General features: G+C 33.7%; 4 protein-coding genes across 7 annotated transcripts in view; 1 reads left to right on the top strand and 3 right to left on the bottom strand.

Moving 5' to 3' along the window:
• The window catches only part of LOC106661788 (ankyrin repeat and fibronectin type-III domain-containing protein 1), a 118,339-nt gene that overhangs the window by 76,205 nt on the left and 21,702 nt on the right, over positions 1-20,432 (top strand). The window lies entirely within an intron of this gene.
• On the bottom strand, positions 6,490-18,025 carry LOC106661791 (defensin-like). Of its 2 annotated transcripts, none has more exons than XM_024227961.1 (2): positions 17,907-18,025; positions 6,490-7,033 (listed from the first exon to the last, which is right to left on the bottom strand). In XM_024227961.1, the coding sequence occupies exons 1-2, from the start codon at positions 17,980-17,982 to the stop codon at positions 6,828-6,830; spliced, it is 282 nt and encodes a 93-aa protein (XP_024083729.1). In that variant the 5' UTR covers positions 17,983-18,025; the 3' UTR covers positions 6,490-6,827. The 2 variants fall into 2 exon arrangements, with proteins under 2 accessions (XP_024083729.1, XP_014240918.1); XM_014385432.2 differs by lacking the exon at positions 17,907-18,025 and adding an exon at positions 7,106-7,219 and having other exon boundaries at positions 6,501-7,033.
• Positions 11,988-12,716, bottom strand: LOC106661792 (defensin-like). Its single transcript, XM_014385433.2, has 2 exons — positions 12,320-12,716; positions 11,988-12,249 (listed from the first exon to the last, which is right to left on the bottom strand). Exons 1-2 carry the CDS (start codon positions 12,393-12,395, stop codon positions 12,044-12,046), a joined length of 282 nt encoding a protein of 93 aa, XP_014240919.1. The 5' UTR covers positions 12,396-12,716; the 3' UTR covers positions 11,988-12,043.
• LOC106661789 (heat shock protein 83-like) lies at positions 13,747-15,690 on the bottom strand. The gene is given in 2 exon segments (XM_014385429.2): positions 13,747-14,836; positions 14,838-15,690. Coding segments are annotated over 2 exon segments (918 nt in total). The 5' UTR covers positions 14,906-15,690; the 3' UTR covers positions 13,747-13,986.

The raw sequence follows: 20,432 nt of genomic DNA, 5'->3' as shown, positions 1-20,432 counted from the left end.
GTATCCTAAAGTCTAACAGCCTACAACTTTATAGGATAGGGGATGAATCTATTATGAATGAGAGTATAAGAACAGGTCAGAAATTAACAAAAGAAATGTATTGGTCTGATTTAATTAATGCGTATTTAAGAAGGAAAAAAGTGTAAACAAAAAACAGCTGTTAAATTCATGGCTGCCATGTTGGTAACCTTCGCCCGAACGGATAACAATATGACTATTTTTCGACCTAACATCTAACATTGACCCTGGCCTGTTAGATCGAGAAATGTTAACTAGCCGAGTCTTACAAGTCTACGTAATCATTTTTCTCGATCTAACAGGACATAACAGATTTAACAGGGATAACACAAAGATCGTGAATACCTTTACTATTTCATCATCATCTCTCTCTCTCTCTTTCTCCCTCTCTCATTTGTTATTATAACAAAGGCTCATAATTTATTATCTACAATCGAGCTCTTTGCATTATTTTTGTCTTTCAAAATGTGCCGCGCTCATGATGATCTTGACATACCCGCTTTTGTCTCGTTCGTGATGGTCTATCTCTGAGAAAGTTTTCCACTTGCGATTTCAATATTTCAGAAGCTAAATTTCTTACTCTAACTCGATGAGTGTTAAACATATGTCTTGAGGAAAACTGAATTTATAATAAATTATTAAAATTTGGTGAAGCTCAGCATCTACATTAAAAAGCTAAAATACAGCATTAATTAAAAGCAATAAAATACAACATAATATATCATTTTAAAATAACGTGATCGTATAGCTTACCTCGATTCATATACGTACATGCCTCTTTTCTTACTTTTTTTCCAGGTATATTTGGATATCACAGTTGTTGATTAATTAAGCTTTTTTTTTATAAAATGTACTTTATACAGGTAACTAAAATCACAGGGCTAACGTCTTCCACAATGGAGAGACCTGGGGCCCCTAGACTCTCTCCATTGTGGAAGAAGTTAGCCCTGTGATTTTAGTTACCTGTATAAAGTACATTTTATAAAAAAAGCTTAATTAATCAACAACTGTGATATCCAAATGTATCTGGAGAAAAAAAAAGTAAGAAAAGTGACATGTACGTATATTAACCGAGGTAACCTATACGATCATGTTGTTTTAAAATGATATATTATGTGAGATGTTTAAACCGTTAGGTGATTATTTGGAGATCGTGAGATGCGGTCTGGTGTGACGTAGGTTTTAGAAAAACATTTTCTTTATAGTGCCAAAGGCCAAGAAAATGGTTTTCTACATAAATCACACCAGATCGCATCTCACGATCTCGAAATAATCATTATATATTATGTTGTATTTTATTGTTTTTAATTAATTCTATATTTTATCTTCTTAATATGTAGATGCTGAGCTTCACCAAATTTAAATAATTAATTATAAATGCAGTTTTCCTCAAGACATATGTTTAACACTCATCGAGTTAGAGTAAGATGATATAATTGTTTTTTATTTTGTTTCTAAATTGTACAATATTTCTAACTGCTATGTTTTCCCATAATAAACAGGCCTTGATATAATCGTCGAAAGCTCGGCAAAAACCGAAAGAATTATCGTTCCGTTGTAACCTCATCGAAAGTCCTTTTTTCACGTATTTTTTAATATTTTTATTGTTAATATACAATTGAATCAATTTATGCATAAACAGATAAATTACAAGGAAACAACTTAAGTTAAGTGTGACCGTAAGCCACCCATCAAAGACCAACCATTAGGCAGTCTCTTTGACTGCATGACAAGAACCCGATGGATGGCTTGGTGGGCGTAGTTGGTCACGAGGCCATCGACGTCTCAATTGCTAGGGAAAGTAAAAGGAGAAAGGTCATGGATGAGGGAGTTTGAATTAACGGACAATTTAGAGTGGAATTTGAGGTATCGGGATTTGGCTAGGTCAGTAACATTCGAAAATGTGAGTGGAATGTTGGAACTATGAACACAGCATATTTGAGTCATTAGAATTATCAGCATGCAAGAAATATAATAGTTTCTTTACACGCTGTAAAATTGCATCTAACATATCTGTCCAATGGAAAACCAACGTCCAATATTGAAAATTTCACAGATAACGACGCTTTCTCAGAATCTGCGATGTCGTCAGTTTTGAATCTGGTTACACAAGTCTAAAATCAATTAATTAAATGAATTATAATCTCGATATATATTATCCGAACTTGTTTATTTCTGATACACAAAAAAAATCCATATTGTTTCCACGTAGTCAGCTAACTGAAAATCAAGAAAAGTTTGCTATAAATATTATTATTTCTTTTACGAGGGTGCGCAACAGCAAAAGTTATATCAACCCTCGAGGTGCCGGTGTCTTTGAAAAAAAGTCCGATCCATCGACCCGGTATTCGAACCCGGGACCTTTATCTTACGGTGATGAGCGCCGTGTCAACGCCTAAACCGTTGGGGCCTCCGACGCCCTAACATTATTAATGATTGTTAATGACTATCCAGGTCGAGATAAATTTCTAAATATAAAGTAATAAACCATTCATCTTAGCAAAAACAAAATCAAAATTTATTCCCAGAGTGAACGATAAAACGAGATTGTGATGCGTCTCGAATAGATAAAAGATTTAACTTATCGAAAATTTTGATTACCGTCAAGGTTCATTATCAATTCAATATTAAACCGATTGTCATTGTCAATTTTAATAAACTATTACAATACTAGTATATTTTTCTAATTACATCGGTGAACATACAAGCTATGTATACAATGTAATTCATATCTTAACTAAATATTCAATCATAGCAGGCAAAAATATAATTAAAGTTTAACAATTTGTAGATATACAGCGGAGAATCTAGAATTACACATAAATAAGTTCATTTTGAAAATAGTTTTTCTAATATTTAGAATAAAGTTAAAAACTAAAATTAATTACTTATACGGGGTGGGATGTCTTTATTTCTATGGGATACCCACTTTTCATAAAAACGAAGCGTTATAAAGAAAGAAGTATAATAATCTCCAATAGATTTTACCGAAAAAATTTTAATGGACTAAATTTTTTTTTAATGACACTGCAATATAATTTTTTGGTAAACAGGAGAACGTGAGTTCGTATCTCGCCGGTTGTAACGGTGTAATAGAAATTCTACAGAAAGAAAAAGACAGAATAAGCAGAAGAATATATATCAAAAACAAAAAATTCTTTAAAATACATATCTATCTTCTCCAAGATATTTATACATAAATAAAAAACAACAACAAACAATATAAACAACAATTAACATAATAGAAAAAATAATTTTAAAAAATGATTCTTTGGAGATCGTGAGATGCGGTCTAGTGTGACGTAGGTTTTAGAAAACCATGTTTATAAATCCCAGGCCCTGAAGATGATATCAATAAAGATCGAAACGTGGAACGATAAAAAAAATGTTTTTCTAAAACCTACCGCATCTCACGATCTCCAAATAGTCATTAACTAACGGTCACTAAGCACCACACAAAAAAAAAAAAAAAAAAAAAAATAGGAACGGCGATTGAAAATGTTTGCAGCAAGCTTTGAACGAGAGAAATCCCGTATGGTTTATCTCCATTAGTTTTTAGAACTAGGCGAACACGCTCTTTGTAAATATCCAGTACATTTAATGCATGTTTTAAGTACGAATTTGGATTTTATTTCATTAAAATCAAAACAGAAAATTCCCTATCGAAGTTGCGTCTTATTTTGTGCTTCGTTTGGGGGCGATGTTCCTCAACGGAACCAGTTGTTTCGAAATGTCACCCAAATCGCAAGGAAGTATTAAAATTTGGCAGTCTAGTAGCTTCACGCCCCATATTGCCGCACTCCACGTACATTTAATCCATTTTCACTTTTTCACATTATCACAGACGTAATCTAAAACAAAAAGTAGACTAGATAAATAAAAACAATAAATTGAACTTTGTGCACCTTTATTACTATAATAATAATAAATACGCAACAACTAGATTATTAGAACAATTAGATTTGTTCTTGTTGTCATTTTTATATTAACTTTTTTAAATGTATCGCCTTGGTAGAAATCATTTGAAAAAAATAAAGTTGATACTCAACTAACAGTTACTATGACATTAAAAAAATGTTTAGCCACTTGTAGAAAACTGATTCAGAATAATGATTTTTAAATTGATATTTTTATGACAAATGCACACAATTGTGGAAGAAATTATAGAAAATTAAATCAGCCAAATTTTTTTACAGTTCAGTTTGGTCTAATTGGAATGTCGTCCATCCATGTTTCCTTAAGTGGGAACACACTTACCCGCTATGCGATGCTACCCGACGCCTTGTCTCGTTTTGGTAGGGTGTGCACATCTATGCGACGTCAAGCGCACGTCACGTAGTCACACAGCGTGTATCACAAATCATTATCACAATCGTAATGCCTCTCTTGTTCTTAATGCATTATTTTGAGCAAAACCATGTAATAAATTGTTAGTTAAATTTAATTGTTTTAAATAAAGTTATTCTGGTGTTTAGATAAATTTTCTGCCTAACCATCATAATTAAATAATTTTTATAAAAACTAATGAATTTTTAATCTCGTTTAATTTGGTTTATATTAAAGATGATATAATTAATACAACGACAAAATTGTATATTTTGAAATAAAAATATGAGTGTCCGGTTCTTTTGTCTTCGACTGTACTCGATGTTATACAACGAAAATCTGGCCAGTGGGGATCGCATAGCGTCGAGTAGGGTAGCGTTGCATATCATCGGGCAGATGTGCACGAGGGTAATACAATCTTATGGAAAAATGGCCTTTGGATTTGCGTCGGGTAGCATCATCGGGTAGCGTCTCATAGCGTTGCATCGGGTAAGTGTGTTCCCTGCTTTATTGTTGACTTAATAAAAAATAGTATTCACTATTCACCTAAAAATAGTATTCACCTACCTGTACAATGGGTTAAGTTTTAATAACCGGCTGTACCTGTCCATTTTATAAAAGTGTATCAAAAGATATGGGGCGTTGCAACAGGCTGGGTTTCACAGCAACCACCTCTGATGTATAATTACGCCTAAGTGTGATGTTTTTTGTAACCACAAATGATGACTGAACCGTTGTCAGTCTTCCATTTACAAAAAAGTTAGTTAGGCGTTTTTTCCCAATTTTATCAAAATCAGGATGAAAGTGATCTTCTTTATTCTCTTTTTAATTGGAGTGAATTACTCCGGGCCGTATGGCAGGCATTATTTTTCTTCTTTCTTAGTTATGCTTTGCCAAAATATTTGTATTTTGATCAGGTTGGCACAAAATGGAAGAATGGGAGCCGGCCGACACCACATCAGGTTTAAAACGAAGCCTGAGACGTGCTCAGCTTCAAGGTAATGTCGAGTCGCCTGAACCACGTAGTCCAATTCACTGCCTCGCCATGGGTTATATCGTGGAGGTGAATGTATAGGAAGGAGCAATTTTACATTGCAACAATTGATCAATGTTTGCAAAGTTTTTGAATAAATCTGTATTTTTCTAATTAGGTACTTTTATTTTACATGCCTATAACTATACTGTAAACTACTAAAGTGACTGTACCACTTAATCAAATCTATAAAAACATTTAAAAGTCACAATCTCATTTCCAATGTTACGTTTAAATTTTTAATTATCATTCGGAGATTGGAGATGCGGGTCTGGTGTGACGTAGTTTTAAGAAAAACATTTTCTTTATTGTGCCAACGTTTCGATCTTTATTGAGATCATCTTCAGGGCCTGGAATTTATAAACAAACATTGTTTGAATTTTGCAAATACATGTAGGATGTGGAAAAAAATTATGAATTTTACAATGCTAAAAAAAAATAGATTTGAAAAAAATTAATTTATACAATGTAGAAAATTTTAGATTAAAAAAAATGAATTTTACAATGCTAGAAAATTCGTTCTTTCTTTTTTAATCGAAAAAAATTTCTAGCATCGTATATTTTTTTTAATCTAAAATTTTTTAGCATTGTATAAATTCATAATACATAATTTTTTCCACATCCTACATGTATTTTTAATATTAAAACAATGTTTGTTTATAAATCCCGGCCCTGAAGATGATCTCAATAATGATCGAAACGTTGGCACGATAAAGAAAATGTTTTTCTGAAACCTACATCACATCAGATCGCATCTCACGATTTCTGAATAATTATCGATTAACGGTCACTAATCACCACACATTAAAATACATATTTTAGAATTCTTACCTAGTGAGAAAAGTTTTATTACTGGTATGTTCTACACTCTCTCTAACCTTCACTTTCTCTCCTAATCATTGAGATATTTAGTTTATAACACATGTAACATGATGTTTTTATAACCACAAATGATCACTGTCAGTCTGTTGTCAGTCTTACATGTACAAAAAAATTAGTGTTTTGAAAATTTAGTGAAAACAATATCGGATTTGGTAAATAATTAGAAGAATTAAAATTATGTAGGATTTCTTCAAAAGAGGTAGTTACATTACTAAAAAATGAATAAACAATTTAAAAAATGTTAATGTTGTTTGTCTTTGTTTATTAATAAATACAAATTGATAAACAGCTTGATACTGAGACTTATTCTCACTTGAGTAATGCAACTTTTTCTTACAAATAATATTTACTAAAACGGGATACCATTACATATTCTACATTTTTTCACTAATTTCATAGAGACTATTAAATCGATATGGTCGATATAGAAGTAACATAGTGTATTCTATATCGGTAATGTGTAGTAATTTAGTTTACTTAAAACAATAGGTTTGTAAGACAAAAGAACAGTATTGGATAAACACACTTTGTTGAGAAAAATAATTTAATGAATATTTACAATTATTGATTATTTGCGGCAATGGCAGACTGCCTTTTTGCATCGTCCTCCTCTGTTTCCTCTGGCAATGCAGTGAGCTGCACATGCTGCGTGGTTCGGCGTCACCCATTTGGACTGGAAGCTGAACAAATCGCAGGTCGCTCTTTTAAATCTGACGTGATGTTCGACGAGTGGCTGGGGGTCGGCGGGTTCCCAGATTTCCTCGTCGTGCAGGTCTGATTAAGAAGAAAATATTGGGTCAAAACATAATCGTAGACATACATAACAACAAGGGATATAATGCTTACCGTGTTCTTCCTGCCATGTGGGGACGGAGTAAGCCACGCCAATTAAGAAGAAGGTTAGAAAAATTGCTACGTTCATCGTGATGTTGATGCTGAAAGAGGCAAGGAACGAATGACTAACTTATCCAGTGTGCCAACTATTTATATTCATCGGGAGGTATCCTGTGAAACCCAGTCCGTCGGAACTCCCAATTTCTTTGGAATCGATTTTTCAAACAGGGCTTGTTCGGGTGGGTTTCACCTATTTCATCTGTACATCACAGTTAATAAAATTCATTATTTTTATCATCTCCAACGTTTTTATTACGAAAAACATCTAAACATCTAGATAATAGGTTCTTTAATAGTTTCTTTACAAAACGAAAGAGATTGTTTTGAAAAGTAACTGCAATAAAATTACAATTGCTTTCTGAAATAAAGTTTACATAATACAACATAATTAAATTTACCATTTTTTTCACAAAAATATTTTAAAATCGACTCGCTTACGATTAGTTAATCAAATTTCCAAAAGAAGAGTTCGGTTTTCATCTCCCTTATTCTAAATTCGAGAGATTTCATTTCTTCCTATCAGGTTTGCAAATTATTATTTATAGTCACAGAAAGTTCAATATCTCAGCAAGTATCCTTAAGAAAAAATCCTATCGATAGCCTATCTGACCTTCCACCCTCACAACTGTATACAAACACGAATACAAAGCTATTTAATTTTAAAGTTATTCGGTTTTACGTTGTTCGTCAATGATAAACTTGGTTTTTCATCTAACGTGAAAATTTATTCAAATATGTAATAATAAAGGTTAGATATAATATCATTATTACTATTACTAACTAATCCACATCTATTTCTAAAAGTAAAAAAATCTGTTTGCACGAGGATTTTTTCTTAAATTGTTTAGATTTAAACAATGATGTGGAGTTTCCTTTGACTCTCTCTACGTTGAATTTTATGCATAATTTTTCCATTTATATTGTACATATTTTGACTTTTAAGTGCACTGTAAAATATGGAGATTTTCTTCATTTTAAAACTGCAATTTTCTTTATCTAGTTTTTTTCTGTTTGTCAGAAACTTTTGAGGAGTTTCCGGGATGGCTTTTTGAAATGAATAAAACTCCCGAAAGATAAAATTTATCAGCCATTTTACTACAGAAAGAATACCCAATTCTGAAATTCTGATATATATATAATTTTTTTTTTGACACAGTACTAAAACATGGTTTAACTTCCTTCAGCAGTTTATATCTTTTTTTTCCAGTTATTGTTGAACTAATAATAATTTCATTAAAATAAAATTTGCAAATTTTGATTGTAATATTTTTTTTTTTTTTTTTTTTTTTTTTTAAACGAGGGTTCGCAACAGCCGAGGTTATACCAACCCTCGGGGAAAGCCCGTTTGTAAGCATGTCAGGTTCGAATGCAGGGCCGCTGGATTCGAACCCAGGACCTTTACCTTACGGTGATGAGCGCCGTGCCAACGCCGTTGCGGCCCCCTTTTAATATTATAATTATATATGTTTGATAAAATGTTGTGGAGTATAAACCTTTTCAACTCCATGTAGTACGTAAAATGTATGAACTAATTTTGACGGCTTGTGAAATGAAACGTTTTTTTTTTTTTTTTTTTTTTTCGAGCGGTTTCACACAAAATAAAAATATGTAACAAGAACAAGATAGAGAAAGTTATCAGAATTGTAATAAAACTATTGAAGTTGTGTAGTTCTTAAGAAAAATGTTTCTAGAGATTAACAAAACGCAACTTTACAGGAGAGTCGCTTTGAAAAAGAAACGCTTTTTTTAGAGTTCAAATCGTGACATTTTGCTTAAAAGAGGTGACTTATTTTTGAGCTTTCATGTCCGTTATCTCAAAGAAAGATGTATAAATAAATATGTCTAGACACAATGAAGCATAGTTTACATTCTCAGCCCTACACTTGAAGGCTATTACTAGATGCATTTTTGTTTCATAATTTGCCCGTAACTTCATTTTTTTTCTTCAAATTATATATATTCTCTTTGATTCAAATAAATAAATAAATTATATATATATATATAATATTATATAAACATAAAATAGCAATATCTCACTGGCACTCTCAACACGACACGCAAGAATGGCACAATTACACAGAAGACAAACACTTTGAGTGAGTAGAAATACTTTGATTGCATATAAAAAATATATTTTTTTGCATTGTATAAATCCACTTTTGCCCACATCCTACATGTATTTGTTAAATTTAAACATGTTTGTAAATCCCAGGCCCTGAAGATGATCTCAATAAAGATCGAAACGTTGGCACGATAAAGAAAATATTTTTCTGAAAACTACATCACACCAGACCGCATCTCACGATTTCTGAATAATTATCGACTAACGGTCACTAATCACCATACATATAAACTAAAATGAAAAACACTTAATATTAACCCAAGACCCTGTTACAGAATAGGAAAAATAACTTCAAAGAAAATAGATTTATTTGTGCCCACTTATTTTTTTGATATCTCTACCCACTAAATACAATAGCGACAGGTTTTCTTTTATGAAACATTTTGATAAATAAGATTTTTGAGACCCAACCCTCATAATACATATACAAATGACCAGAAAGAGTTGCAAAATGTTGTAAACCAAAAGAAATTCATTTGTCGTGGGGGTTCCCCTTAATTGTTAAAAACAGTCAAACAAATAAATGCCATAATCAAAGAAGTCGAATCGAAAAAACGCAGACCACAGGGGTAAAACTGTCGACAAAAAATAGAAACTCTTATCGATCAATATATTTAATGATTACTTGGAGATCGTGAGATGCGGTCTGGTGTGTCGAGGTTTAAGAAAAACATTTTCTTTATCGTTCCAGCGTTTCGATCTTTATTGAGATCATCTTCAGGGCCTGGGATTTATAAACATTGTTTAAATTGTACAAATATATGTAAGATGTGAAAAAAATGAATTTATACAATGCTAGAAAATTTTAGAATGAAAAAAAAATGAATTTATACAGTGCTAGAAAATTGTAGATTAAAAAAAATTATACAATGTTGGAAAATTCTTTTTTTATCTAAAATTGTCTAGCATTTTATAAATTCATTTTTTTAATCTAAAATTTTCTAGCATTGAATAATATTTTTTCAATCTAAAATTTTCTAGCATTGTATAAATTTATTTTTTTCACTACATGCATTTGTAAAATTTAAACAATGTTTATAAATCCCAGGCCCTGAAGATGATCTCAATAAAGATCGAAACGTTGGCACGATAAAGAAAATGTTTTTAAAATATTAAAACTTCCATCAAACCATATCACACCATACCGCCTCTCCAAATAATCATTGGCTAACGGTCACTAAATACCACACAATATATTTAATGCCGTTTTTAGGTTTTAAACCTTACTCATAATTACAATTGAGTAACTTTTGTCGATGTCGTATAACAGATTTTTTTCTTTTCTTCAGTTTTCCCAGACGCCTTCTTATTGGACTTTTTCTATTTGAAAACGTAAGAACGGCTTGCTTTTGAAAAGTGAATCACGGAAAGTAAGTTAGGATTAAGTCTTTCAATAGGAACGGAATAGAATGTCTTTAGTTAGAAATGTCCATTCAATGTGAACAAAAAATGGTTGCCTAACTCAAAAGTGAACTGGCAACGAATTCTGTTACTGTTGCGACATGCTGCGTTTCTTTTATTTCATTTCGGTTAACTTTTATGTCAGAAATTGCTCGGTCCTTACGAAATAATTCAGTCTGCTTTGCTGGTCACGACCAAACGACAGGTTTAACCACCTTCAGACCACATCGTGAAATCTAATAATTTATTTCCAAAATATGTTTTATAACAAAATTTGCTGCTATGACTTACTGGATTTTGTAGGTATTTACAAGAATAACACACGTTCTTTTAATAAAGGTTAAATTGTCTTGACACTTAAGGGGCCATTTACACTGCCGGCGATGCTATATCGCGCGAGTAGAACATTAAATCGCAAAGAAGGAGCTGCGCATTCTGCATTTTGTGTTTCGTGCGATCTGGACGAGCTATTTTAATCTTTTCTCTGCAAAATTGAGGCTCAAACATGATTTTAAAAAGAATCCTGATCCCAACATTCTCAACGTCTCTCTATACGATTTTGAAGAAATAAATACTGACATGAACGTCCCAATTGTGTCAGATAAGTCAGTAGGTTTAGGCGAGATTTTCATTGCTAAGCCTTTGCTTGCCTTTGCCTTAGAGTGTCGTTCCTCCAAATATTTGAACATGTTCCATTCGACTATTAATCCTAGAAGTTTAAAATTTTACAGATGGATGCCTGGTCCTGAGGGTATTTTGAAAAATATGGGCAAATTTCGCATCGTACGTGGTATAAATTCTCAATTGAATTGCATCATAGCTGATGTTAACGCCATGTAACTGTGCTAATAAGAAACAAATGAAGATACTAAGCTTTATTACGAATTGATATTTCCTCTATTACCTTTTTCAAAAGAATAATCATTTACATATTTACTTCAAAATTATTTTTTATATAATCATTTCCTATAAATACGTATTTGTTCATTGGCGGCTACAAACGAGATAAGAGATGCTGCTGGAATCGAGATGCTTCTCCTTAGCCAAAATATTTACGTAAAAAAAAGAGAGAGAGAGACTGACAGACAGACAAAGAGAGAGAGAATGTGATTCCACTTCTCAAATCAAATTTTTCTTACTTTAAAAGTAATTTATTTTTATTTTTATTTAACACTATATATTATATACACTATTTATTTTATATACACGTAATGAGGGAGAGACTTTTAACTGTGGATATAGAAGCAGCGTAGTGTGTTCTATACTGTATTTTATATCACAAAGAAAGAGGTTTTAGGAAAAAGAAAATAGTATTGGACAAACACAGCTTTATTGGGGAAAACGTAATGGATATTTAAAATTGTTAATTATTTGCGGCAATGGCAGACTGCGTTTTTGCATCGTCCTCCTCTGTTTCCTCTGGCAATGCAGTGAGCTGCACATGCTGCGTGGTTCGGCGTCACCCATTTGGACTGGAAGCTGAACAAATCGCAGGTCGCTCTTTTAAATCTGACGTGATGTTCGACGAGTGGCTGGGGGTCGGCGGGTTCCCAGATTTCTTCGTCGAGCAGTTCTGATTAGAAGAAAATATTTGGTCAAAACATAATCACAGAAATACAGGAAACAGCAGAAATAATGCTTACCGTGTTCTTCGTGCCACGTGGGGACGGAGTAAGCCGCGCCAATTAAGAAGAAGATTAAAAAAATTGCTACTTTCATCCTTATGTCGATGCTGAAATCGGCAAAGAACTAATGACTTACTCATCCAATGAGCCAATTATTTATATTTCTAGAAAGATATTATATGAAAACCATTCCGTAGGAATTCCCCATTTCTTTTGCATCGGTATCAACTGCAGGTCACAGTTAATAGAATTAATTATTTTTATCATCTTAACCTTTCAATCAATTAACAGTATATCGGCAATGAGTTTTTATATAGTTTTTTTTGTTCCTGCTATAAGACATTTCGAAACAAGCAAAGATCTAGATAATAGGTTATTTAATCGTTTCTTTAAATTGTAGAGATTATTTCTAAAAGTTATTGGTGGGTCCTTTAAGGAATGAGTATATTCCGTCTTTTAAGGTTCGATTAACCCCCTTGAGGCCGGTGATCTGCCTCAATATCAAAGGAATTTTGATTTAAAATAAAATACGAACACAATTGCAGAGGGACACCTCTATTTTGTTTCTTTTAAAACAAAAATGTATTTCCTTATGAATCAAAAACGTTATATAAAAAATATAAAACAACAAAACATGAACCTTTGCTTACAAATGAACAATATAAGAATAATTAGATACTATGGGAATAATATGGGCCTGAAAGGCAACCTTGATAACCAAAATGGAAAATACCAAACAAAAACCATAAATGAAAATGGGCCACACAACAGAAATAATTTATACTAATAAAAATCAAATGGATACAAATCTGATTTGACTAGCTTTCAGCTGGATTTTTTCTTATTGTTTTTCTTCCAATGCCTAGGCTAGACTGAACTATCCGTTCTCGCTTTCCTGCCTCTAGCATGGAGGGGAGAGCCTGGACATAATTTGTTGTTATAAAGTATTTCGAAATTAAATAAATAATCAACTTGCATTTATACTTTAAATCTCGTATATGATTAAATTTGTAGTTTTTTCTTATTCCCTTATTCAAAATTCGTGTTATTTCATTAACTGTTAGTCACAGTAGATTAAATATTCCTGAGGATAAGGCTAAAAAAATCCTATCTATAGGCCCTTCTGAATTTCCACTCTCACAATTATACACAAACACGTAGTAAACATTTATATACAAGTTATTCGGTGTTAGTTGTGGTTTGTCAACGATGAAAAACCGTACCTTATTGCATTTTTATGTCAAAATCTTTAAATATTTAATTATATTATATTATTATCACTATGTAATACACATTTAGTTTTGAAAATCAAGATATTATGTTTACATCTGGATTTTTTATTGAATTTTAAATAATTATGTAGCAGTTCCGATGAATCAATTTATAAAATATAATAAATAAATATAATAATATATAAACAAAACACAAAAAACATTAAAACACTGTTGAGAACGAAAGAACTTTATTGCGAGAGCACATGTACAAGACTAGACTAGACAGACGGTCGCGCCGCCTATCGATACGTACAACAGACTAATCGATCAATGAGTGTTCGGCGGCTGCTTCAAAACCCCCCCCTCGAAGACATCCATGCCCATCCTTGCTATACACGTGGTGTGCTTGTGCTTTATGAGTGGCTTCGTTAAGACGTCCGCCGGCATCTCTTGGGTTGATAGGTATTTCAATTATGACTTTTCTCCAGAGTGAGTTGTTAAGAGCCTCGTTGATAGAGGGTCCAATGAAGTTCGCACTGTCTCCAGTCGGTATGTCGTTTTTTGTTGTTTCTTCTTCCGTGGTATTCGCCGACCGATTGTCCTCGAAGTGCTTGTAGATCTTTTTGGGTCTTCCTCTCTTTGTACGTTGTATGCTGGGTTTTCCGCGCCCTTTCTTCTGTGCTTGTTCTTCTTTTCTTCGTTCTTCTCCAACTTCTTCACTTCAATCTTCATCTTCTTCTTCACCTTCTTGGACTTCTTCACTTCCCTCTTCATCTTCTTCTTCACCTTCTTGACGACATCCTTGATCTTTCTCTCTTCCAAAAATTCAGTTTGGTCTTCCTTGATGTACAGGACGATCTTGGTACCCCGGCCAAGGGGTTCACCAGGGTCGGGCCTGACCGTGAAAGAACCAACAGCAGAAGATTCCCACAAATACTGTTCATCGTCAATGTGTTTCGAGCTGACTGTCACCTTGTCAGCAACTAAGTAAGCCGAGTAGAAACCAACACCAAACTGACCAATCATAGAAATATCAGCTCCAGCCTGAAGTGCCTCCATGAAAGCTTTTGTTCCTGACTTGGCAATCGTTCCTAAGTTGTTTACAAGATCAGCCTTGGTCATACCAATACCAGTGTCAATAACAGTCAATGTCCTGTCTTCCTTGTTCGGAATAATCTTAATGTAAAGCTCCGTTCCGGATTGAAGCCTGGTCGGATCTGTAAGAGACTCGTAGCGGATCTTGTCCAAGGTATCTGAAGAATTGGAGATCAACTCTCTTAAAAATATCTCCTTGTTGGAATAAAACGTATTGATGGTCAGACATCAACTGGGCGATCTCCGCCTGGAATGCGAAGGTCTCGGTCTCACCCATTTCAACGTCTTCCGGCATGTTTTCAAGTTTAAGTAGATCAAGTTGAAAAGAAGATTAAGTTTTAGTGCAAATCGCATGTTAACAGCTCGGGTTTCTAAACAAATCTAAACGAAAATAAAATAGTAAATACAGAGTAAATATAGAAAATTTAAAGCAATTTGAAAACTAACTCTTAACAACGTGATTATGTACTTATTCACTTATTACATAGTTCAAACGGGAGCGCATCCCAAAAATAAAAGTCAGAATATAATAACAGTGATGATAATATTTGGTGAAAACAATGTATAAAAAATAATCAAACATAATAACAGTCGAAAACACACATGTAAATAGAAAAGAGGGAAATCAAAAAATAAAATTTACATCAATTCATCATGCCAATTAGTAATTAGATTTAAGTTGGTTTTGCCCTGATATGTCTTTAAAATAGGTGTAGATGTATTGTACTGTTATATTATTTTATAAGTGTCATGTAAAATATGGAGATTTTTCTTCATTTTAGAAGTGTCATTTTCTTTATGTAATTTTTTTATTCTCCAAAACAATAACGTGCAATAGACCGATTAAAGTGATCAAAGTTTTTAGTTGAAAATTAAAATTTTCTAACGTGTAAAATGTGGGGAAGAAATTGTAACGTTAGAGGGTTGCCCCCTCGTATAGTCGCAAGTTTTCGAAGTTCGATTGCTTTTTTGAAATGGACCCTGATGTTATGCTGCTGAAGGTGTACGGGCATTATCGTACATTAATTACAATAGGATTGTCGCTGATATCATCGAGGATAGGCATCTCATGATGTTCCAAAATGTCATCCACATAGCGAGTGGCCGTCAAAGACACTCCAAGGGCAAAACCAACTCTGTGCGACTCTTTATTGAAATTCCCGCCCCCATCATCACTGACCTGCGTTGAAAAGGTTGGCTCCGTGAAAAATTACAGGCTTCGTACCTTTCAGTTCGCCTTCACCACACACTCTTTCACGTCCATCTGGAAATCGTAGAGCAAATCTACACTTTTCTGTAAAAAGTACAGCAGACCAATCGTCCAAAGACCAATGGCTGTTTTCTCGAGCAAATGCGAGCCGTGCAACTCAACGTGTTCTGGTCAATTCTGGTCCTCTTACGGGTCGAAAAGCTGTCAGTCCATACTGATTTAAACTTCTTCGAGCAGTGCGTTCAGAAATTTGGACACCTCGAACTTCCTGAGCTGATGAATCGCGAGAACAACATTAAGGGCCGGTTTCGCAAAATTCTCAAAGTCAAAAAACGGTCATCCTGTGGTTCTGTTACATAAAGGCGTCCAGAACCGGGCCTTCTATGGTAGGACCCAATTTCTCGAAAATGTCTAACAGCTTCTCATCGAGTTTCGGAGGGAACTCCAATGGCAATAGCCGCATACGTGATGGAACGTCCATCATCAATAAGTGCCACACCACGCCCAACATCCTCAGCACTAGTGGCGTTTTTAAGTTTAAAAATTTAAATTAAGAAAACAAAGATGAAAATTAAACATATTATTTCAATTTCTTCAAATGGGACTGAATAAATATTTTAAATTCCTTAAAAAGTAAACATTGAAAAATTCTTTATCCTTGTTTTGGATTAAGGATTAAGTGTGTTTACCTCTACTTGATATTCACATATTGTAAACAAACATTTATTGGTAAAAACAATGTAAAAGAATTAAGAATTTTCTTGTATCGATAAAATGAAATAAAAATCCTTTGCCTGTCAATGTATTTTAAGGTCATCATCAGGGCCTATGTTAATTTCACTTTATGAAAAACATTTTTTAACACTGGGCACTCTCAACACGACAGACAAGAATGGCACATATACACGGTAAACAAATACTTTGAGCCCTGAAGATGACTCAATAAAGATTGAAACGTGCACAATAAAGAAAATGTTTTTCTAAAACCTACGTCACACAAGACCGCATCTCACGACCTCCAAATAATCATTTTTTTACAATTGATTTAGCAATCAGCAACAACTGATTTAGCAATGTACAAAACAACCGTAAATATGTCAGATTGATATATTTAAGTTTTTTTTACAGGCGATCTCAAATTTCCTTGAAGACCGATTCAGTCCCCACATTGCCACGGAGTAAAAAAGTATTGCAACCTTATCCCGGAGGTCCTCCTCTTGTTATCAAAAGACATCATAAATTGAACTTAAGCCCATAGAATATGTTTGGATGTTACAATTATTATTTTACATTTTGGCATGTAGAACGTCTTTTATTCTTCTTCTGAGTAATTGAGATTCTTTGTCAATTATTTCAATATTCGAAAAAGTCAAATTTGTACCTACTGAATTTGATTGTCCGGTACCAGTTCTGGATTTAATACCATAGTCAGAAACATGACCATAAATTCTATTTGCATTCTCTGTTTTGCTTGATCATTGTATTTGACTGCTATTCCAGAACCTACATACATCATTTGAGAAATTTAACTTGTCTTCCTTATCCTTGAGTTTAGTATGTGAAAAGCTCATTTTATTCTTGTATTTGTAACAACAGTTGATGTCGGGTATGAATTTCTTTATCAAATATTTTAATTTGGGAGAAATCACTGGGACGTACGTAATACTCTTGAAGGTAAAAGAATTTTTTTACATGTCGTTCATTTTTTACCATTAATTAACTTAGTTGAATTAATATCTAACCATCTATTAACAAATGTCTTTGGGTAGTTCTTATTTCTTTAAATTCGGAAAATTCGCTCTTTAACTTCACTCCAGAAGCATATGCTGCTTAGTGCCAAAACTCTGAGTATCAAATTATTAGCACACTTCAGTTTTTGAACAAAAGAGTAAAAAGAGAAATATTGAAATATTTGATGTCTTTTGTAAACTATGCATCAATATGCTAGCTGCACTTCTGAAATTAATGGCCCTGATGATGATATTAAAATAGGTCGAAAGCTTGGCAGTAGCAACTAAATTTGCTTTCTTCTTCAAAAGCATACTTCCAGAGTGTTCGTTAGTGAATAATTAGTCGGTACTTNTACCGTGTTCTTCCTGCCATGTGGGGACGGAGTAAGCCACGCCAATTAAGAAGAGAGTTAATAAAATCGCTGCTTTCATTCTGATGTTGATGCTGAAATCGCCAAGCAACTAGTGACTGTATGTATCATTTAGGCAAGTATTTATATTCCAAAGCCAGTTCCTGTGAAAGCCAGCCTGTCAAAACAACCGATTATTTTATTAATCGATTTGATGAACTGGTCTTGTACAACTGGGTTTCACACAACCTATTGTTATCTGTGCATCATAGGTAATATAATTTCCTCGAAATATTTACAGTAAATTGTCTACAGATTTTAATCTACTTGTTTAAACTTCACACCATCTCCTAGTTTGTTTTGATATGTTAAAGAATTGGTTAATTCGGAATTATAAAGGGTTAATTTGAAGTTACAACACAGTTAATTTGAAATTAAAAAGGTTTCACTTGAAGGAGAAGATACAATTAATAATGGTTAATTGGAGGTTGAGGTCAAAAAGAGCTCATTTGAAATTAAAAACATTAGTTTGAAGTTATCAAGTCAAGCTAAAGTGGGTTAATTTAAAAACAAGGGTTCACGTAAAGCTAAAAAGGCTTAATTTTCCAAGAAATATTGTTCATTAAACTGGAAAAGCAATATTTATATATATTATATTGTAAAATTATTTAAACTGCTGACTTGAAAGGAATTCGGTCTTCTAAACATATCCATTATCATATCCACACAAATTCATGTACACAGTGCACATTTATAATAGAAAAAAAAAAGGCCTCCACTGTAAAACGACAAAGAGTGACTGACTTCTACTGCAGTCAGGTACGTAGGGCTGGCTATACGTACTGCATCTGACTTGTATACAAGATAAAAGAGAAATTGACAGGAGATATTTTCAACTACGAAGACTTGTTAAGGCGAATTCTGATTAACCGTCAAAATTTAGCTTCTGAAATATTGAAATCGCAAGTGGAAAACTTTCTCCCGTCAGGAACGGGTCAAAGAAGGACATGTCCAGCTTTATGTCCAGATCGTCATGAGCACAGCATATTGTGAAAGACAAGAATAATGCAAAGAGCTCAACTGTAGATAATAAATTATGAGCCTTTGTTATAATAACAATATGAGAGAGAAAGAAAGAGGGAGAGAGATGATGATGCAATAGTAGGGGTATTCACGATCTTTGTGTTAACCCTGTTAACTCTGTTAGGTCGTGTTAGATCGAGAAAAATGATGATGTATTCTTGTGAGAATCGGCTAGTTAACATTCCTCGATCTAACAGGCTAGGGCCAATGTTAGATGTAAGGTCGAAAATGTAGTCACATTGCTATCCGTCAGGGCCGAGGTAACCAACATGGCAGACATGAATTTAACAGCTGTTAAATACACATTACTTATATCCTTATACTCTCATTCATAATAGATTCATCCTATAAAGTTGTAGGTGTGAGACGTTAGAATACAAGTTAGGTAGATGTAGATATAGGTTTGGGGTATAGTATACTGCGCCCTTTAATTGCTATTGTATCCCCATGCTCTGCCTAAAGCACATCGGTGAGCCCTATTTCATCAAGAAACTTGATTAATAGGCCCATGGTTGAAGCTCTTCTATGGTCACATTATACATCCCAAAACATTTCCTCCTGCGGGCTAGTGTAGCTCCGCAGTTTGTTAGTAAATGTATTGGTTTCTTTTCTGCCTCTTTGAAGAATCTGCATGTGCCATCTTGGATTACTCCAATTTTCTTTAAGTGTCCATTTAACTTGCAGTGCCCTATTAGGATTCGCAGTTTGTTCCTCCTTCCCTTGATACATTCTGTAATTTCTTTCCTTCCAAAATTGGTTAGAAGATTCTTGGATTGTCTGTGTCCAATGAGTGAATTCCAAAGTTCCCTCATTTTCTTTTTGTCCTTCTGTCTGAGATAATCGTCAATAGTGTGGATTCCTATGCCAGAAGAGGGTTCAGGTCCTATCAGCGGTGTAGCAGCCCCTTTTCTTGCAAGGGTGTCCGCTTTCCCGTTGCCTTCTGCTCCCATGTGTCCTGAGGCCCAGCATAGGCTGACTTTATTCTGCGTACCTAGTATGTTTAGTTTGATTTTGTAGTTCAGCACCATCCTTGAACTAATGATTTTTGAGCTTAGTGCTTTGATGGCTCCTTGGCTATCTGACATGATTACAAGTTAGGTATGTCGGCACGAATTGAAGCGTGTCTTTTGTTAGTACTTTTCGAGTGCGCATATAGCATTTTGAATGAAAAAGTTGAATAATTTTCTTTTTTTATTAGCTTCTGGCATCTTAAAATTTAACACAATACGAAACCTTAACAAACAACAACAAGCGTTTAAGGACAGTTATAGCTTTATTTTTTTGGTTGTACCAATCGTCACGCGCAGCATTGCGGAAAAATTAACGTTTAACATTCTAAGAAAAGAAGGGGGTATTCACAGTCTTACTGGACATTTCTTTATTCGAGTTAACACGAGTTGACATCTTACAAACAACGTGAATACCCCTAGTGTGAAAAGGCAATTCGTT

This window comes from Cimex lectularius, unplaced genomic scaffold (assembly GCF_000648675.2).
Source record: "Cimex lectularius strain Harlan isolate CLEC.00 unplaced genomic scaffold, Clec_2.1 scaffold59, whole genome shotgun sequence".
In the NCBI taxonomy this organism is placed as follows: domain Eukaryota; kingdom Metazoa; phylum Arthropoda; class Insecta; order Hemiptera; family Cimicidae; genus Cimex; species Cimex lectularius.
The sequence above is the reverse complement of the archived record's forward strand: the minus strand, read 5'-3'. Positions and strand labels throughout refer to the sequence as shown.